The sequence below is a fragment of the Chlorocebus sabaeus genome, chromosome 2 (genome assembly GCF_047675955.1).
Source record: "Chlorocebus sabaeus isolate Y175 chromosome 2, mChlSab1.0.hap1, whole genome shotgun sequence".
NCBI classification, from domain to species: domain Eukaryota; kingdom Metazoa; phylum Chordata; class Mammalia; order Primates; family Cercopithecidae; genus Chlorocebus; species Chlorocebus sabaeus.
The window spans coordinates 13,965,057-13,982,227 of NC_132905.1; the positions used below are offsets into that span (position 1 = coordinate 13,965,057).

At 52.7% G+C, this 17,171-nt stretch overlaps 1 protein-coding gene across 1 annotated transcript in view; it reads left to right on the forward strand.

Moving 5' to 3' along the window:
- The first annotated feature begins 4,786 nt into the window (after positions 1-4,786).
- Positions 4,787-17,171, forward strand: part of PEDS1 (plasmanylethanolamine desaturase 1) — a 29,766-nt gene continuing 17,381 nt past the window's right edge. Inside the window, exons 1-2 of the mRNA XM_008014303.3 lie at positions 4,787-5,007; positions 14,836-14,955. Coding sequence (XP_008012494.1) covers positions 4,887-5,007; positions 14,836-14,955 — 241 coding nt within the window. The 5' untranslated portion in view covers positions 4,787-4,886. The remainder of the gene's footprint in view (positions 5,008-14,835; positions 14,956-17,171) is intronic.

The following is a 17,171-nucleotide window of genomic DNA, read 5'->3' on the forward strand; positions in this document are numbered from 1 at the left end:
TTTTGAGCCCACAATTCCTGTGGGCTCAAAGCCCACTTCTTAGCAGCCCACATATTCAATCAAATCATTAAAATACATCTGTGATAGAGGATTTTTAGGGCAGTGAAACTTCTCTGTCTGGTAACTACAATGGTGGATCCATGTCATTACACATTTGCCCAGGCCCACAGAATGTACACCAAGAGTGAACCCTAACGCAAACTATTGACTTTGGGTGATAATGGAGTGTCAATGTAGCTTTATCAATTAACAAATGTACTACTACTCGGAGGCCAGGGGCAGTGGCTTATACCTGTAATCCCAGCACTTTGGGAGGCTGAAGTGGGAGGTTTGCTTGAGCCCAGGAATTCAAGACCAGCCTGGGCAACATAGTGAGACCATATCTGTACAAAAAATAAATTAGCCAGGCATGGTGGTGTGTGCCTGTAATCTGAGCTACTTGGGAGGCTGAGGTAGGAGGATTGTTTGAGCCTAAGAGGTTGAGGCTACAGTGAGCCATAATGGTGCCACTGCATTCCAGCCAGGGAGACAAATAGAGAGACCCTGTCACAAATAAAAAAGTTTTTTTTAAAAAAATCAAGTCTGGACTAGGCGCAGTGGCTCACACCTGTAATCCCAGCACTTTGGGAGGCCAAGACGGTTGGATCACCTGAGGTCAGGAGTTTGAGACTAGCCTGACCAATATGGTGAAAACTCATCTCTACTAAAAATACAAAAAATTAACTGGTGTGGTGGCGCACATTTGTAATCCCAGCTACTTGAGAGGCTGAGGCAGGATAATTGCTTGAACCCAAGAGGAGGAGGTTGTAGTGAGCCAAGATCACACCACTGCACTCCAACCAGGGCAACAGAGTAAGACTCCACTCAAAAAAAGAAAAAAAATACAAAAAATTAACTGATTGTGGTGGCCCATGCCTGTAATTTGCCTGTAATCCCAGCTACTTGGGTGGCTGAGGTGGGAGAATCACCTGAGCCCGAGAGTTCAAGGCCGCAGTGAGCCATGATCACACCACTGCACTCCAGCCTAGACGAAAGAATGAGACCCTATTAAAAAAAAAAAAAAAAAAGTGTATGTCAAAGAACATGATCTAGAAAGTTAAAAGACAACCAACAGAATGACGGAAAATATGTCATAAATCCTATATCTGATAAGGGTTTAATAGCCATAATATATCAATAACTCTTACAGTTCAAGAAAAATACCAATAACTGAATTTGAAAAAAGGCAGAAGATTTGATTTTTTTGTTTGTTTTTGATATGGAGTTTCGCTCTTGTTGCCCAGGCTGGAGTGCAGTGGCGTGGTCTCAGCTCACTTGGATCACTTGCCTCCCACGATCAAATGATTCTCCTGCCTCAGCCTCCCAAGTAGCTGGGATTACAGGCATGAGCCACCACATCTGGCCAAGGCAAAGGATTTTAATAGATATTTCTCCAAAAAAGATATACGTGGCTGGGCACGGTGGTGCATGCCTGTAATCCCAGCACTTTGGGAGGCCGAGGCAGGTGTATCACCTGAGGTCAGGCATTCACAACCAGCCTGACTAACATGGTGAAACTCCGTCTCTACAAAAAAATTAGCCGGGCCTGATGGTGCATGCCTGTAATCTGAGCTACCGAAAAAAAAAAAAGGGCAATTCTGACATGTGCTACAACATGGATGAACCTTGAAAACATTACGCTAAGTGAAAGAAGCCTGACACAAAAGGCTTCATATAATTATATGATCCTATTACATTGAAATGTCCAGTAGAAGCAAGTCCTTAGAAGTAGAAATTAGAGGCTGGGCGCGGTGGCTCAAGCCTGTGATCCCAGCACTTTGGGAGGCCGAGACGGGCGGATCACGAGGTCAGGAGATCGAGACCATCCTGGCTAACCCGGTGAAACCCCGTCTCTACTAAAAAATACAAAAAACTAGCCGGGCGAGGTGGCGGGCGCCTGTAGTCCCAGCTACTTGGGAGGCTGAGGCAGGAGAATGGTGTAAACCCGGGAGGCGGAGCTTGCAGTGAGCTGAGATCCGGCCACTGCACTCCAGCCTGGGCGACAGAGCCAGACTCCGTCTCAAAAAAAAAAAAAAAAAAAAAGAAGTAGAAATTAGATTAATGGTTACCAGGAACTGGGGAAAGAGGGAAGTGAGGGAGTAACTGCTAATGGATATGGGGTTTCTTTTGGGTGTACTGAAAATGTTCTGGAACTAGATAGTCGTGATGATTACACAACTGTGTGAATATACTAAAAACCACGGAATTTACTTTAATAGGGTTCACTTTATACTTTAAAAGGTATGAAATTTGTATCTCTTGGCTGGGCACGGTGGCTCATGCCTGTAATCCCAGCACTTTGGGAGGCCAAGGCGGGCAGATCACAGGGTCAGGAGTTCGAGACCAGCCTGGCCAACATGGTGAAACCCCATCACTACTAAAAATACCAAAATTAGCCAGGCATTGCGGGCACCTGTAATTTCAGCTACTCAGGAGGCTGAGGTAGGAGAATTGCTTGAAACCAGAAGGCAAAGGTTGCAGTGAGCCGAGATCACGCCACTGCACTCCAACCTGGGTGATAGAGCTTGAGACTCCGTCTCAAAAAAAAAAAAAAGAAAAAGTAAGTCAGATCATGTCATCATGTCATTCCTCTACTCAAAATCCCACAGGGAAGGGACTTCCCAGTTCATTTTAAGTAACCAGCTCCCCCGTGCCCTTTAGGTCTTGGATCCAATGTCATCTTCTTAAATAGGACTTCCCTAACCTTCACCCCCACCTCCCAAGAAAGCAGGGATTCTGCCATGTTCCCTGCTGTTTCCCTGGGTCAGGTTGGTGCTTAATAAATGTGTTCAGTGAAAGAATGAAGGAATGAGTTATCTCAGGCAGTCTGTCCATCAACCATCGGGTGCTGGCCACTGTGAGGGTCTCTGGACAGCAGCAGTAACCAGCCACCCTACCCTGTTTGGAGGCTGTGGGATGCGAGTAGAGAGCTTTACAGGGTGTTTACCTGAAATCTGACAACCAGCCCCCACCAAAGCCACCAACCTCCATCTCCAGCCTTAAGCTCCTGGGTTAAAAAATCCAACTGTTAGATTAACTGTGCTGTTAATACATGATGCAAAACCAGCCAGCTTCACCAGAATTCACCAGGACTTGGGTTGCAACCCGTCCCTGCCACCAAAAGGTGGCTTTTCCTTCCTGGGAGGAGGTGTGGGAAAGAAATGGAGGGAGCATAGGCCTGGTGGGGGACAGTGGCTCTCTATGGCAGGAACACTCAGGAAACAGCCCTGGGGTGACTGGTAGTGCAGGAATCCAGGACTTAAACCCTCAGAGAACCTGGATTCTGGAAGGGGATCTTACCTCCCCTCTCTGCTCCCCTCAGCACCTCTCAGGACCTTCCACAGCCTCTAGGGAGGCTCCTATGTGATCTCACTGTATGGAATTTTTTTTTTTTTTTTTTTTTGAGACCGAGTCTCACTCTTGTCACCCAGGTTGGAATGCAATGGCACCATCTCGGCTCACTGCAACCTCCACCTCCCAGGTTCAAGTGATTCTCCTGCCTCAGCCTCCCAAGTAGCTGGGATAAGTAACCTGGCTAATTTTTGTATTTTTAGTAGAGACAAGGTTTCACCATGTTGGCCAGGCTGGTCTCAAACTCCTGGCCTCAGGTGATCCACCGGTCTCGGCCTCCCAAGTGCTGGGATTACAGGCATGAGCCACCGCGTCCAGCCTGTATGGAATTTCTATGAGCAATTATTGCATACTTTGTTGTCGGTTAGACCTGGGGTAAATCCCTGCTGCTGTCATTTATCTGCTGAAGTATTAAACGCATCTGGCTGAGCCTTAATTCATTCATCAGGCATTTATTGAGCTTCTACCATGTGCCAGCCCCAATCTTGGCACGGGGGCTCTGCTCTGACCAAAGCTGTTCTCTGCCCTCAGGAGCTTGCTCTCTGATAGGAGAGACAGGGACTGCAAGCTCAATCCCCACCACAAGCGCTGTGAAGACAAAACAGGGTGATGTCACAGTGACTGGAGGAGGGGGCACCTTTGAGCAGGGTGGTGGTGGTGGGGCTCTCTGAGGAGGCAATACCATTGGTGTTTAAGAGTCAAATAAATGTTGCTCGTCTAGCTCTTGGTCCAGCGCCTGACAGATATTAAGCGCTCAGCAAATCTCATAGTGACCCTAGCTGTCATTTTCATTAGTTGACTGTCCTCTCCATCGGGAGAACTTGAGCTGGGGAAGATGCGGGACAGGCTCGAGGTTTCTCCTCTTTGGGCGCACAGCACAGAGCTGGCACACAGCTGATGAACGCACGGCCCCCGAAACCTCTGCACACAGTAGGGCTTGATAAACCAGCCCACCGTCCATCGGCCTCACTAGGGAGCACGGTACAAAGCACCTGCCAAATGCTCCCTGGCCTCCGCCCCGGCCCGGCGCCCTCCCTTCGCGTTCCTTGCACGCGGTGGGCGCTTAACGCTGCGGGCTCAAGAAATGCCCATTTCTGGGCCCAGCCTCGGCCCACTGCAAGGGCCAGTGAACCGAAGCCTAGGTGGGCGGCACCGCGCCGCGAGCTCCAGGTGGGCTGGAGCCGGGAACCCAGCCGCCGCTGAGCGGGTCAGGCGGACACGAGCCTCCGCCCCACGCTTCCGCGCCCAGCTGCGTCCAGCTGCGGCCCAGCCTCCGGCTCGCGGCGGTTGGCTGCGGCTCAGCGGCATCCGATTGGCCTACGCGGCTCCAGCGCGAGCCCCGATTGGCTGTGACGCGCGGCCGGGCGAGGACCCCGCCCGCGGCGCCGCCGCGCCCGGCGCTGGGCGGTCATTGGGCGGCGTGATCTCGCCGCGGTTCCGCGGCCCTGCCGCCGCCGCCGCCAGCAGAGCGCACCGGGCCGGTCGGGCGAGTGGCCATGGCGGGCGCCGAGGATGGGCCGGGCCAGCAGCTGGAGCTGGACGAGGACGAGGCGTCCTGTTGCCGCTGGGGCGCGCAGCACGCTGGGGCCCGCGAGCTGGCTGCGCTCTACTCGCCAGGTAAGACCTCCGGGCCCCCCTCCAGGCCTGCGGTCACCAGCCCCCGCTGTGGACAGCGACCCTAGATTGGAGCCCCAACCTCGGGCCCAGATGCGGAACTCCAGCCTGGGTGTCTAACTTGCAAATAGCGCCCCTAAGTTCGGGGACCCCACCCCAGCGTCCCTTCCAAACCCAAGCCAGAACCTTGGCCCTGGGGTTTCCTAGCTGCAAAGACACTCCCCAGATCAAGAAACTACCATGAGCTTCCTGGGCGACAAATGGAGCTCCCATCGGACCCGCAGATACGGAATCTTAGCCCCGGGGCATTCTTGGTTGCGAAGAGTGCTCCTAGACTTAGAACCTCACCCCCTCATCCCTACAGGACCCAGTCCAAGCCCAAAGCTGCCCTTCAGCTATAAGCACTGCCCTCAGGCCCCTAAAAGTCACGCCTCATCCCAGGTTCCCCAGATCTGGAATCGACACCCCAGTGCCTCCTCTGTGCCCTAGCCCAGGCCCTGGGCTGCAGACAATGACCTCACTTCCCTAACCTGGGAATGTCAGCTCCTCTGCCCAGGGAACCCTAACTCAGGGGCTTCCAGCTGCACGGTACCCCCCACACCCTTCCCCCAAAACCCCATCCTAGTGATAACTTCAGTGGCTACAGACCGATATCCTCTCCTCAACCCTCCAGTGGGGAGCATCAGTCCTTAACCCATATTCCTGGATCCCAGGCAGTGAAGGGACTGAACGTACCCCAGTGTCAGCTCCCCTGTACATAAGCCACAACTCCAGCTCTTGCCCCTTCCTCACGTCCATGTATTAGCCCCTTCCTTAGGACTTGGGACTGGAACCCCCATATTCCCCAGACCAGATCACAAGTTGGAGTTCACCTCTCCCTCTGCCCCTTTCCCTCGGGCCACGGTTTCTCCCTAGCTTCTTCCTGCTTTGCTCACTGTATATGCTCCAGCAAGCACGCTGGGGCACCCCCACCTTCTCTGACTCCTATGTTGAGCCTTAGGAGTTTTGTTGTTTGGCTTCAGAAGGGCCCTGTGTCCCCAGGGGTTAAGGAAGCGAGAACTCCAGATTCAGGTTACTGGGAGGCACCTCTGCCTAGGTGTCACCATCGCATCAAGCTTTGTTTGTCAAACATTCTGACATCCTTTTGCTGTGGGGCAGCCACCAAGCACCACACGCAGCCCTTGCCTGGAGTGGGCCTGGGTCACTAGCACCTTAGCTTTCCACCCTCACTGGTCTGGGTTCCATGCTATCTCTTCCTTAAAAGGCGGCATGGCCATGGGCCATTTGCGATTCCTCATTGGGTCCTAGACCACTCCATTCTCTGTATGTGATTTTTTAACTCCTGACTTGGGCACCTGGTCCATGCCGTGGTGGTTTCTTCAGGCCCGTACCCAAGGCACCCAGCCTACGGACTTACAACCTCCTGCTCTCCTGGAGGTAGGCCAGGGTTAACATCCTGACTCTCTTACTCAGCTGTATGACCTGGTCCAAGCCACTTTCCGTCTCTGTTTCCCCTTGGTTCCTTGCAAGTTAAAGTTTATCTGCCCCTTTGTGTTAGGAAGTGGAAATGAGATCGTCCACTGTGGTGCAGTGCCTGCCATTCAGCAGGCACTCCCTGTTGTTAACAGTAGTCTGACCTTTGCTGTGGGGGATCCACCTCACCTCTCTGGTCCTCAAACTCCTCACCTGGGTATTGGGGATAAGGATTCAAGGGCCTCCCTCTTTAGTGTCCAGCTCTGCCTGCTCCTGTGAACCCTGCCTACTTTGAGACAGCCCAAATCATTCCCAGGCATTCTGAGCCTCCCCAGGGATTGCTGTCTCCCCACCTCACCGCGATCAATTGCATATTTGTGCATTTCTGGTTTCCCCAAGTGCGCTTCACTCTCTGAACAGCCATGCCTGAATCACAGTCTGCAGACAGCCTGGTGCCCCAAATCTGCAGTCAAGGCCTCTTATCTCCTCCAGACCTGGAGGTAGGGGAGGAGACTTGCCAAACTGGTTTCTCCAACTTCCTTTCCACTGGCCTCTCTGCTTCTATCTGCTCACTGTGTGATCTTGGGGAAGTACTTGACCCCTCTGGGCCTGATAAAATGAGAGACCAGGCTCAATGCATATTGAACACCTATCTTCTAGCCCGTGTTCTAGGCTCTGGGGGCAGAGTGGTGAACAAGACAGAAAAAAATGGAGCTGGCTGGGCACGGTGGCTCACACCTATAATCCTAGCACTTTGGGAGGCCGAATTGGGTGGATCACTTGAGGTCAGGAGTTCGAGACCAGCCTGGCCAACTTGGAGAAACCCCGACTCTACTAAAAATACAGAAATTAGCTGGGCATGGTGGCAGGCCCCTGTAATCCCAGCTACTCGGGAGGCTGAAGCAGGGTAATCTCTTGAACCCGGGAGGCGGAGGTTGCAGTGAGCCAAGACTGTGCCACTGCATTCCAGCCTGGATGACAGAGCGAGACTGTCTCAAAAAAAGAAAAAGAAAAAAATGGAGCTGGCATTTTAGTAGATAGCCAGGCGATAAACTTGACAACTGTCTCACATGCCCAGTGGTGGCAAGCACTGTGGAGCAAATATATAGCAGGAGAGGGGGACCTGAAATGTTGGGGACGGGATGACATTTTAGGGAGGGGGCGTGAAGGCCTCCCTGAGCAGGTGACATTCGAAGGAAGGCCTGAAGGGAGGCCTGAAGGGAGGAAGGGCCAAGAGAAGGAGCCCCGAGGATATTTGAAGAAGGGTTGGTCCAGACCAGGGAAACAACAAATGCAAAGACCCTGAGGTGGGAGCTTGCCAGTCATATTTAGGGAACATGGAGGACACATGTAGGCTGGAGGGAAGAGTGGGAGAAGTTCCTGGGTTCTAGGAGCGGAATGTTTGAGATTACTGGGGCCGGAGGTGGTTTGGCACTGTGACAGTTGACAGTCATAATCATGGCAATCAACATAGCCGAGTGATTGAGCCCTCACTGTGCTGGCATGTTCCTCATCTGCTCTCAGTGCATCCCTACTACAGCTGTGTGAGCTGTACCCTGATATTAACCCCATTTACAGAGGAGGAGGCTGCAACCCCTCCCAACTCCCACCCCATGCACGCTCTTCCTAAAGCTCACCTTGATCGGGGTTAGGCCCACATCTGCCCTCGCCTGATGGGAAGGCCAGCAGGACAGGGACTGAACCTATTTGGTTTGCTTGAAGTGCGTGGCCCCTCACGAGCACCCAGTCCACTTTTGTCGGAACGTTTCCTGAGGCTTAGAAAATGGGAGAGACTGCCTGAGGTCATAGGGCGGAGCACCGGGCAGCAGCAGGCCTAGGCCTGGAACCCGGGACTGGGCAGGGAGCGGGTGCCCTAGGTCCTATGTTCTTACTCTTCACTATGGAAGTCAGCCAGCCGGGGGTGAGTGTGTGGGAGGCGGGGGCAAGTATTCCAGATCATCAGAACAGCATGTGTGCAGGGCAGGTGGCAGAGAACGGGCCTCTGTGTATAGGGAACTGTGAGTAGTTGTACCAGAGCAGCATGGGACCAAGGGAATGGTGACAGGTGCAGCAGGGAGGCAGCCGCAGCCTGATTCTGCAGGCCCCAACTGTCTGGCCTAGAGGTTGAGCCCTGGTCCTGCGGGACCTGGGAGCCATGAAGGGCCCTGTTCTAGGCTTGAGTTTTGCGGCAGCAGCCCACCTCATGCCAAATGTCAGGATTTGTGAAGGGCCTGGCCAGCTTGGCAGGCTGGAGGGTGAGACAGGTGTCCACCTTCCCAAAAGGTCCCAGCTGAAATCTGGCCGTGTGTGTGCTGCTTCTCAGGTGCCCCAGGTTTCAAGGGTGCAGCCTGAAGAGTCCTTGATCCACCTGTCCCCAACCCAGGCTAACTGTTGGTGCCCCCTGCCCTGGGGATTACAGAGGCTCTTGGCACCGGGGGAGGGGAAAGGTGGAGGGTGTCAGGAGTACTGGGTGAGAGTCCTGGCCTGTACTCTCGAAGCTGAGCCCAGGGGTTCGCAGTCCCCCAGATGGGCCTTCTGTTTTTTGCTCATTTTGTCTCTGTTTCTCATCTTTGTTTCTTTCATTTTTTTGGTTTGTTTTTGAGACAAGGTTTTGCTCTGTTACCCAGGCTGGAGTGCGGTGGAGCGATTGTAGCTCACTGCAACCTGAAACTTCTGAGCTCAAATTATCCTCCCGCTTCAGCCTCCAGAGTGCCGAGATTGCAGGTGTAAGCCACCACGCCCAGCTAATTTTTATTTTTATTTTTGTAGAGACAGGATCTGGTTATGTTGCCCAGGCTGGTCTCCAACTCCTGGCCTCAAGTGATCCTTCTACCTTGGCCTCCTAAAGCACTGGTATTACAGGCATGAGCCGCGGCACTCAGCCTGTTTCTCATCTTCCTGTGGCTCTGTTTCCTTATTAGTCTCTCATCTCATATTTATCCCTCTGTCCGTCTCTCATCCCCGCCTTCTCTTTACCTCTTGTCCCCCATTTCCCTGAGGCTGAGGGTCCGCTGGAGGCCAGGGGCCCTCCGAAGTTCAGCTTATTTGGGGCTTGTCTCTACCTGGAACCAGAAGAGTTGGGCCCGCCAAGCCTTTTACTGCAGCCTGTCACTTGGAAAGCAGGATAACAAAGGCATGATCCCAGCCCTCCCCTGCTCTTCCTAGCCCTCCATACCTACCACACGAGGCCAGCCCTTCCTCTGGCCAACAAGTGGCCACTACTATTGGCTCAGATCTTCAACCCCTGCCAAGCCAGGGGCTGGCTGTAAAAGCAGGACCTCAGCACTACAGCCAGAGGACAGCCCAGGCCTCCTGTGTCCTGAGCAGGCACACTCCCTGACCCCGCTTCAGTCTGCTCATCTGTTAAGTGACACAGTTTAGGCCAGACCCCACAGGCCCTACCAGGCTGATGGTCCATGCTGTGACTTTGGTAACCCTCAAGTGACTTTGGACAAGTGCCTTCACCTCTCCAGGCCCAACTTCTCTCTCTGAAGGATGGGACAGAGGGTCCCTAGCCCCAGGAGGTGATGAGGCGTGCTGAGGTCACCTTAGCCCTGTACCTGGCATGTTCTAGTTGCTCAGTGAAAGCTACTTACGTTGTGTATGTTTTTACCTCCCCTCCCGGATATGGAATCTTGCTCTGTCACCCAGGCTGGAGTGCAGTGGTGCGATCTTGGCTCACTGCAACCTCTGTCTCTGGGGTTCACGCGATTCTCCTGCCTCAGCCTCCAGAGTAGCTAGGATTACAGGTGCACACCACCATGCCTGGGTAATTTTTGGTATTCTTAGTCAAGACGGGGTTTCACCATGTTCATGTTAGCCAGGCTGATCTCTTAACTCTTAACCTTATGATCTGCCCGCCTCAGCCTCCCAAAGTGCTGGGATTACAGGCATGAGCCACCACACCTGGCCATTGTGTATGCATTTTTTATGGATCAGAATTAAGGTATTTGGTCTGCAGAAGGATCCAGCTTCCAGAGGCCAAAGAGAGATGGAGTTTAGATGGAAAAGTATTCGGATTTGGAGGACGTTCTCCATGGCCTGGGGAGAGAGCTGGATCATCTCTGGTTTCAGGACAGCCCCTAACATCCAGGCTAACATGTCTCATTGATGAGTCTGGGATCCAAACCCAGCTCTGAACCTCAGTTTCCTTGTCTAGGAAATGAGATCACTCAGTTCCTTCCTTGAGGGGCTGATACTTGAATGAGAGACTGTGCCTCGGGCTCAAAAACTCAGATGACTACAGGGGCCTAGCCAGGGCCACCACCAAATCTGGCCACCGAGTGTGAGACCCCAGGGAAGGGAGAGGACCAGGGTGAACCTGGAGCTCATATCCCATCGGATGGGGGCAGCTATTACTGTTCAGGCCTAGGGTGGCCAGAACCCTGTGTTATTGAGGGAAGCAGGAAACTAGGAATTTTACATGATTTTCAAATTTAGTTCACTTTTTAAAACTGAGGGCAAAATGTCAGAGGGAGCCAGTTTGCGACGTCTCCAATATGGGCCACACCCCAGCACATGACAGGCTTCAGTGGGTGTCAGCCATTGTTAGGGTAACTTATTTGATTGTGTTGCGGTTGGCTCTGTCCACTTCCTGTCCCTGTGTGCTGTGGGGCAGGCAGGCAGGTCCATCGGGAGAGTTCACTTGTTCTTTCCTTCTCACCGCCTCTCCATGTCCTCCCACCTCAGCCGCTCGGGGCTTTCTGCTTCTGAGCCCTGGGCCTTGGCTACAAACAAGAACCAGAAAGGGGAAGGCCCTGCTGGGCCTGATCATAGTGATCCCCAGGCTGGGGCAGCTGCTGGGCAGTGGGGGTGCTGCGTGGCTCAAGGGAAACAGCCCTTGCCTGAGAATTGGGAAACCAGGAGATCTAGGCCCCTGTGACCTCTGCTATGTGACCTCTGTTGAGGTCCTTCGCCTTCCTGGGCTTCAGTGTCCTCTTCTGTACAAAAGGGGCCTAGGGGATGTAACCTTGGTGTCTCCCTTTCCCCTTCTGAGCCTTGGTCTTTTCATAGGCCAGGGGAGGGCAGCTATCCTGATTCTGGTTCGGGGTAGGTCAGGAGCAGCTTGCTGTTGTGTGACCTGGACAAGGCCCTCTCCCTCCCTGAGCCTCAGTTTCCCTATCATGACAAATGGGGAACCCAGTACTTCCTTCCCAAGGTATGTCGGTGAGCGGCACCCAGACACAAAGCTGTGGAGTTGTCCGTTAGGATTGTGGTTGGGAATTTCATTCCCAAATGCTCATTCTGCAAGCATTTACTGAGTGTCAGGGCCCTGGTGAGTGAGCCAGACATGGTTCTGGGCCTCCCGACTTCACATTTAGGTAGGGAAGGCAAACGTAGACAAGGCCACAGGCATGAGCGATGGGCCTCGTGTTGGGGGAGTGTGGGGTCAGAGGAGGCATCATGGATGGCTTCCTGGAGATGGAGGTTTCCAGGGTGAGATCAGCAGGAGCAGTGTCAGGTGCACAGGGAGTGAAGGGAACAGCATACACACAGCCCTAAAAAGAAGAAAGGATGGACACGGGAGGAGCCCTTCTCACCTGCTCTGGCCCTGACCCCTTCACAGGGACCTTCCTGGCCCTGCTGCTTAAGGGGGGCCTGGGTTCCTCACCCAGAATGTCATCAAGGTGATAGGGTGATAGGGAATAGAGGGAGGGACCAGGGGCAGCAGGAACAGGATGGAGCCAGGCGAGAGCAGGATCTTAGGAGCCAGACCTCTGGCCATGGAATTCTGGTCTCTGCTGACTAGCTGGGTGGCTTTGGGCTACTTCCTTGACCACTCTGGTGGTCAGTTTTCTCATCTGCAAAAGGACATCACTTCAGCAGGCACCTGACATGTAGTAACTGCTCAGTATATTTTAAACACCGATGATCAAATTATTGTCATTAAAAGTTTTCTCTGCCTTACGGAGCGGCTGCCTGGGGCATACCCTAGTCACATGTTCTGTGTCACCCACATGGTGTTTTTATTTCCTTTTTTTTTTTTGAGACGGAGTCTCACAGTTTCACCCAGGCTGGAATGCAGTGGCGCAATCTCGGCTCACTGCAAGCTCCACCTCCCAGGTTCATGCCATTCTCCTGCCTCAGCCTCCCCGGTAGCTGGGATTACAGGCGCCCACCACCACAGCCAGCCAATTTTTTTGTATTTTTAGCAGAGATGGTGTTTCACCATGTTAACCGGGATGGTTTCAATCTCCTGACCTCGTGATCTGCCCGCCTCGGCCTCCCAAAGTGTTGGGAATACAGGCGTGAGCCACCGCGCCTGGCCTTTTTTTTTTTTTTTTTTGAGATAGAGTTTCGCTCTTGTCACCCAGGCTGGAGTGCAATGGCGTGATCTCAGCTCACTGTAACCTCCGCCTCCTGGGTTCAAGCAATTCTCTTGCCTCAGCCTCCCGAGTAGCTGGGACTCCAGGTGCCTGCCACCACGCCTGGCTAGTTTTTGTATTTTTAGTAGAGACAGGGTTTCGCCACATTGGCCAGGCTGGTCTCAAACTCCTGACCTCAGGTGATCTGCCAGCCTTGGCCTCCCAAAGTGCTGGGATTACAGGCATGAAACACTGTGTGCAGCCATATTTCCTTTAATGTTTTAAATTTTTTGTTTTGTTTTGTTTATTAATAGAGACAGGGTCTTGCCATGTTGCCCAAGCTGGTCTTGAACTCCTGGGCTCAAGCAATCCTCTCGCCTCAGCTTCCCAGAGTGTTTGGATTACAGGAGTACACCACTGGGCCTAACCCCTTTTATTCATTTTATGTTTATTTTTATTTTAGTTTTTAAATAAAAACTAAAATAAAAGAGATGGAGTCTCACTCTGCTGCCCAGGCTAGAGTGCAGTGGTGCCATCTTAGCTCACTGCAGTCTCCGCCTCCCAGATTCAAGTGATTCTCCTGCCTCGGCCTCCCGAATAGTTGGGATTACAGGCACCTGCCACCATGCCTGGCTAATTTTTGTATTTTTAGTAGAGATGGGGTTTCACCATGTTGGCCAGGCTCGTCTCGAACTCCTAGTCTCAAATGATCCTCCTGCCTTGGCCTCCCAAAGTGCTGAGATTACAGGTGTGAGCCACCGCACATGGCCTCCTTTTATTTTTTAATTTTAATTTACGATTAAAAGGAAACAATGTAATATGCTAGTACTTTAAAAGGAAATAAGGGAAAAGCCAGTCTTAACTATATAGATTTTTTTTTTTAACATAAATGGTTGCTATTTGGCGCTTTGCGTTTTGCGCTTACCTAGATGTCCTGGGCGTCTCTCCACGTCCACTTATAGACAACTGCCCAGGCATTTTCCTGGCTGCAGAGATGATGTGGACTGAATTCATTTGGCCAATCCCCAGGCAACGGCCTCTTAGGTTATTTCCCAAGTTTTGACACCACAAACAAAGCTGCAGTGAGTGAATCAGCTTGTCTGAACTCATGTGTCTATGAAAACTATGTGGCAACACTTAAACAGATTGCACACCCAAAGCCTGACTTCTAACTCCTCTTGGGAATCAGAAGCTCTGCCTCCCTGGCCCACCTGCCGTACTTTGAGAAGCCCCACTGTCCCCATAGCCCTGTTTGTCCATGAATTCCTGACTCGTCGTCTGGAGCCTGCTTGAGGGAGGCTGGGCAGGGTGTGAGCCACCAGGATTAAAGGTTGTTTGTAGCCTCTGCCTCCAAATAATTACCTGCAAAAGGGGACAAGTGAAGCCACAAAGATTCTAGTTTAAAAAAAGAAAAAGAATCTCATTAAAGTTCTCTTAGGCATCTCCAGAGAGAGCCCAGAGGGGCCCAGGAGACCAGAGTTCTGGTCCTGTCTGTCAAAGAATTGAGCCACTCTCTGAAGGGCCCCTTCCTTGGTTTAATGCATCCAGCCCTGACTGTTTGACCTTGGCCAGGGCCTCAGTGATGTCATCTGTGAAATGGGTACAGAATCCTTTGTGGGAGTCTGTAAACTCAGCTTGTGTTTGGCAATGTAGATGCATTGAACACAGTTGAAAAACTCCTGGCCGGGTGCGGTGGCTCACACCTGTAATCCCAGCACTTTGGGAGGCCGAGGCGGGCGGATCACATGGTTAGGAGTTCAAGACCAGCCTGGCCAATATGGTGAAACCCCATCTCTACTAAAAATACAAAAATTAGCCGGGTGTGGTGGCAGGCGCCTATAATCCCAGCTACTTGGGAGGCTGAGGCAGGAGAATCGCTTGAACCTAGGAGGTGGAGGTTGCAGTGAGCCGAGATGGCACCACTGCACTCCAGCCTGGGTGATAGAGTGAGAATCTGTCTCAGAAAAAAAAAAAGAAAGAAAAGTTCCCATGGGGCCACACTCTGCCTGGCCTTGACCCTCCAGCCTTTACCTCTCACCTCTGCTCCCTGCAGGCAAGCGCCTCCAGGAGTGGTGCTCTGTGATCCTGTGCTTCAGCCTCATCGCGCACAACCTGGTCCACCTCCTGCTGCTGGCCCGCTGGGAGCACACGCCCCTGGTCATAGTCGGTGTTGGTGAGTGCCCGAAGCACTGCTGCCTGCCTCAACTTCCCTAGGGGCCAGGGACCCACCGGGTAACTGGCGCGTGCGTGTGTCCGCATATGCAGATGTGTGTGCTCGAGTCCAGTATGTGCCTTGGGTACCCTGCCTCCCTATCATAGTCAGCAGCACCTCCCTGCAGCCTGACACTTGGGCCCAAAACCTAAACATGATCCTCAGTTCCTCCCCCTTCCTCTTGCATTGCACATCCAAACCATCAGCAAACGCTGTTAACTCTACTTTCAAACTGCATGAGGAGTACAGCCATGGCTCTGTACCTTCATGGTCCCCACGCTGGTCCAGCTACCATCCTCCCACCTGGACTGTTTCAGGAGCCTCCTTCCTGGTCTCCCTGCCTTCACCTTTGCCCTGCACCATCCAGTCTCCACACGGCTAGCTGGATCCTGCTAGAGCCCCAGGCAGATCATGCCACTCCCCCACTCTTATCTGCATACACCTGCAGCCGTATAGAACACACGCTTCTCAGTGTACCTGCCCCAGCTTCCTCTCTCCACCCTCATGCTAGGTCACCCTGCACCTGCCATGCTGGCCCCCTGACTATGCCTCTGTCACCTACTCTCAGATACATTCCTACTCAGGGCTTTTACATGTGCCGTTCTCTATGACTAGAACTCTGACAGTAGACACCTACATGGCTCACTCCAGGTCTCTGCTGAGAGGTCACCTCCTCTCAGCAGAGGAGGTGTGATTGCCCCACAAAAAATAACAGCCCCGGCCAGGTGTGGTGGCTCATGCCTGTAATCCCAGCACTGTGGGAGGCCGAGGGGGGCGGATCACTTGAGGTCAGGAGTTCGAGACCAGCCTGGCCAACATGGTGAAACCCTGCCTCTACTAAAAATACAAAAATTAGCCGGCCGTGGTGGCAGGCGCCTGTTGTCTCAGCTACTTGGGAGGCTGGGGCAGGAGAATCACTTAAACCCAGGAGGCGGAAGCTGCAGTGAGCCAAGATCACACCACAGCACTTCAGCCCGGGCAGCAGAATGAGACTCTGTCTCAAAATAGCAGTCCTGTCACACACCGTCCCCCTTTTCTGTTGTTACACTGTGTCCACAGTGTCTTTATTTGTTTATCGTCTTATCTCTCCCAACTCAAATGCCAGGTCCCTGAGAGCAGAGATTTTTGTCTGTTTCATTCACCGCTGTGTCCCTAGCTCAAGCCTCAGGCCTGGCACACAGCCGGTGCTCAGTATTTTTTGAATCGATGAATGAATGAATGAGAGAGCTGTTGTTTATTAGTACCTCCTGGGTGTTTTCCATCAGTCACTTCTTATGCTAAGGTGGTCATCATTTTCCGGATGAGGAAACTGAGGCTCAGAGAAGGGACCAGTCCAGAGTCACACTTCAAGGCAGAGCACAACATAGTTGTTAATATACCATCTCCACTCCCAGGCCCTGGGTGACTCAGTTTCCTTCCTCTTCATGCACCACCCGTCCCCTCCCAGTCCCCAACTTCCAGACTGAAGGGGGCGGCTGTGCCCTTGGTCCTGCCTGGCCAACCCTAAGGGTTCAACTCCCACAATCTCATTAAAAGCATTCTAACCACCTAAGCCAATAGTGCTCAGGCCAGCTAATTGAACCATCTGGGTCTGGGATGGGGTTGGTATATGCTGAGGATGGGAGAGAGATGAACCTGTCCATTGCTGGGAAGCCCAGGCAGGAGCCAGGCATGTCCCCTGCCCCCAGGGATGGGAGAGACCTGCACCCCAAGCCTCTCTACCTCAAGCGCCATATTCAAGGGCAGGAATATAGACAGTCTGAGCTTTGCAGCCTCATCTGGGGATGGTTACGGGCAGGCCTCTACAGACCTGGGTTCAAGTCCCAGCTCCACCACCTTCTGGCTCTGTGGTCTTGGGCAAGTGTTATTGCATCTCTGAGCCTCATTTTCCACAGAGTAAATGAGGCTGCTGGCAGTACCTGCCTCCTAGGGCTGTTGTGAAGGCAAAATGCAGGTGTGCCTAGGTGCTGAGAAAACCAGTGACTAAGCAGGGGCGGGGAGGGGACAGCACCTGCCAGTCCACTGATCAAGGCTTGCACCTCAGCTCACTGGTCAGTTTAATGGCGGATGTTTTGTGAGCACTTACTGTGTGCCAAGCCCCATGCTGGGCACTTTTCACTCTTTGTGCCACCCTAGTGAGGAGGTTCCCTTCACCACTGAGAGGCTACGTAAGTCAC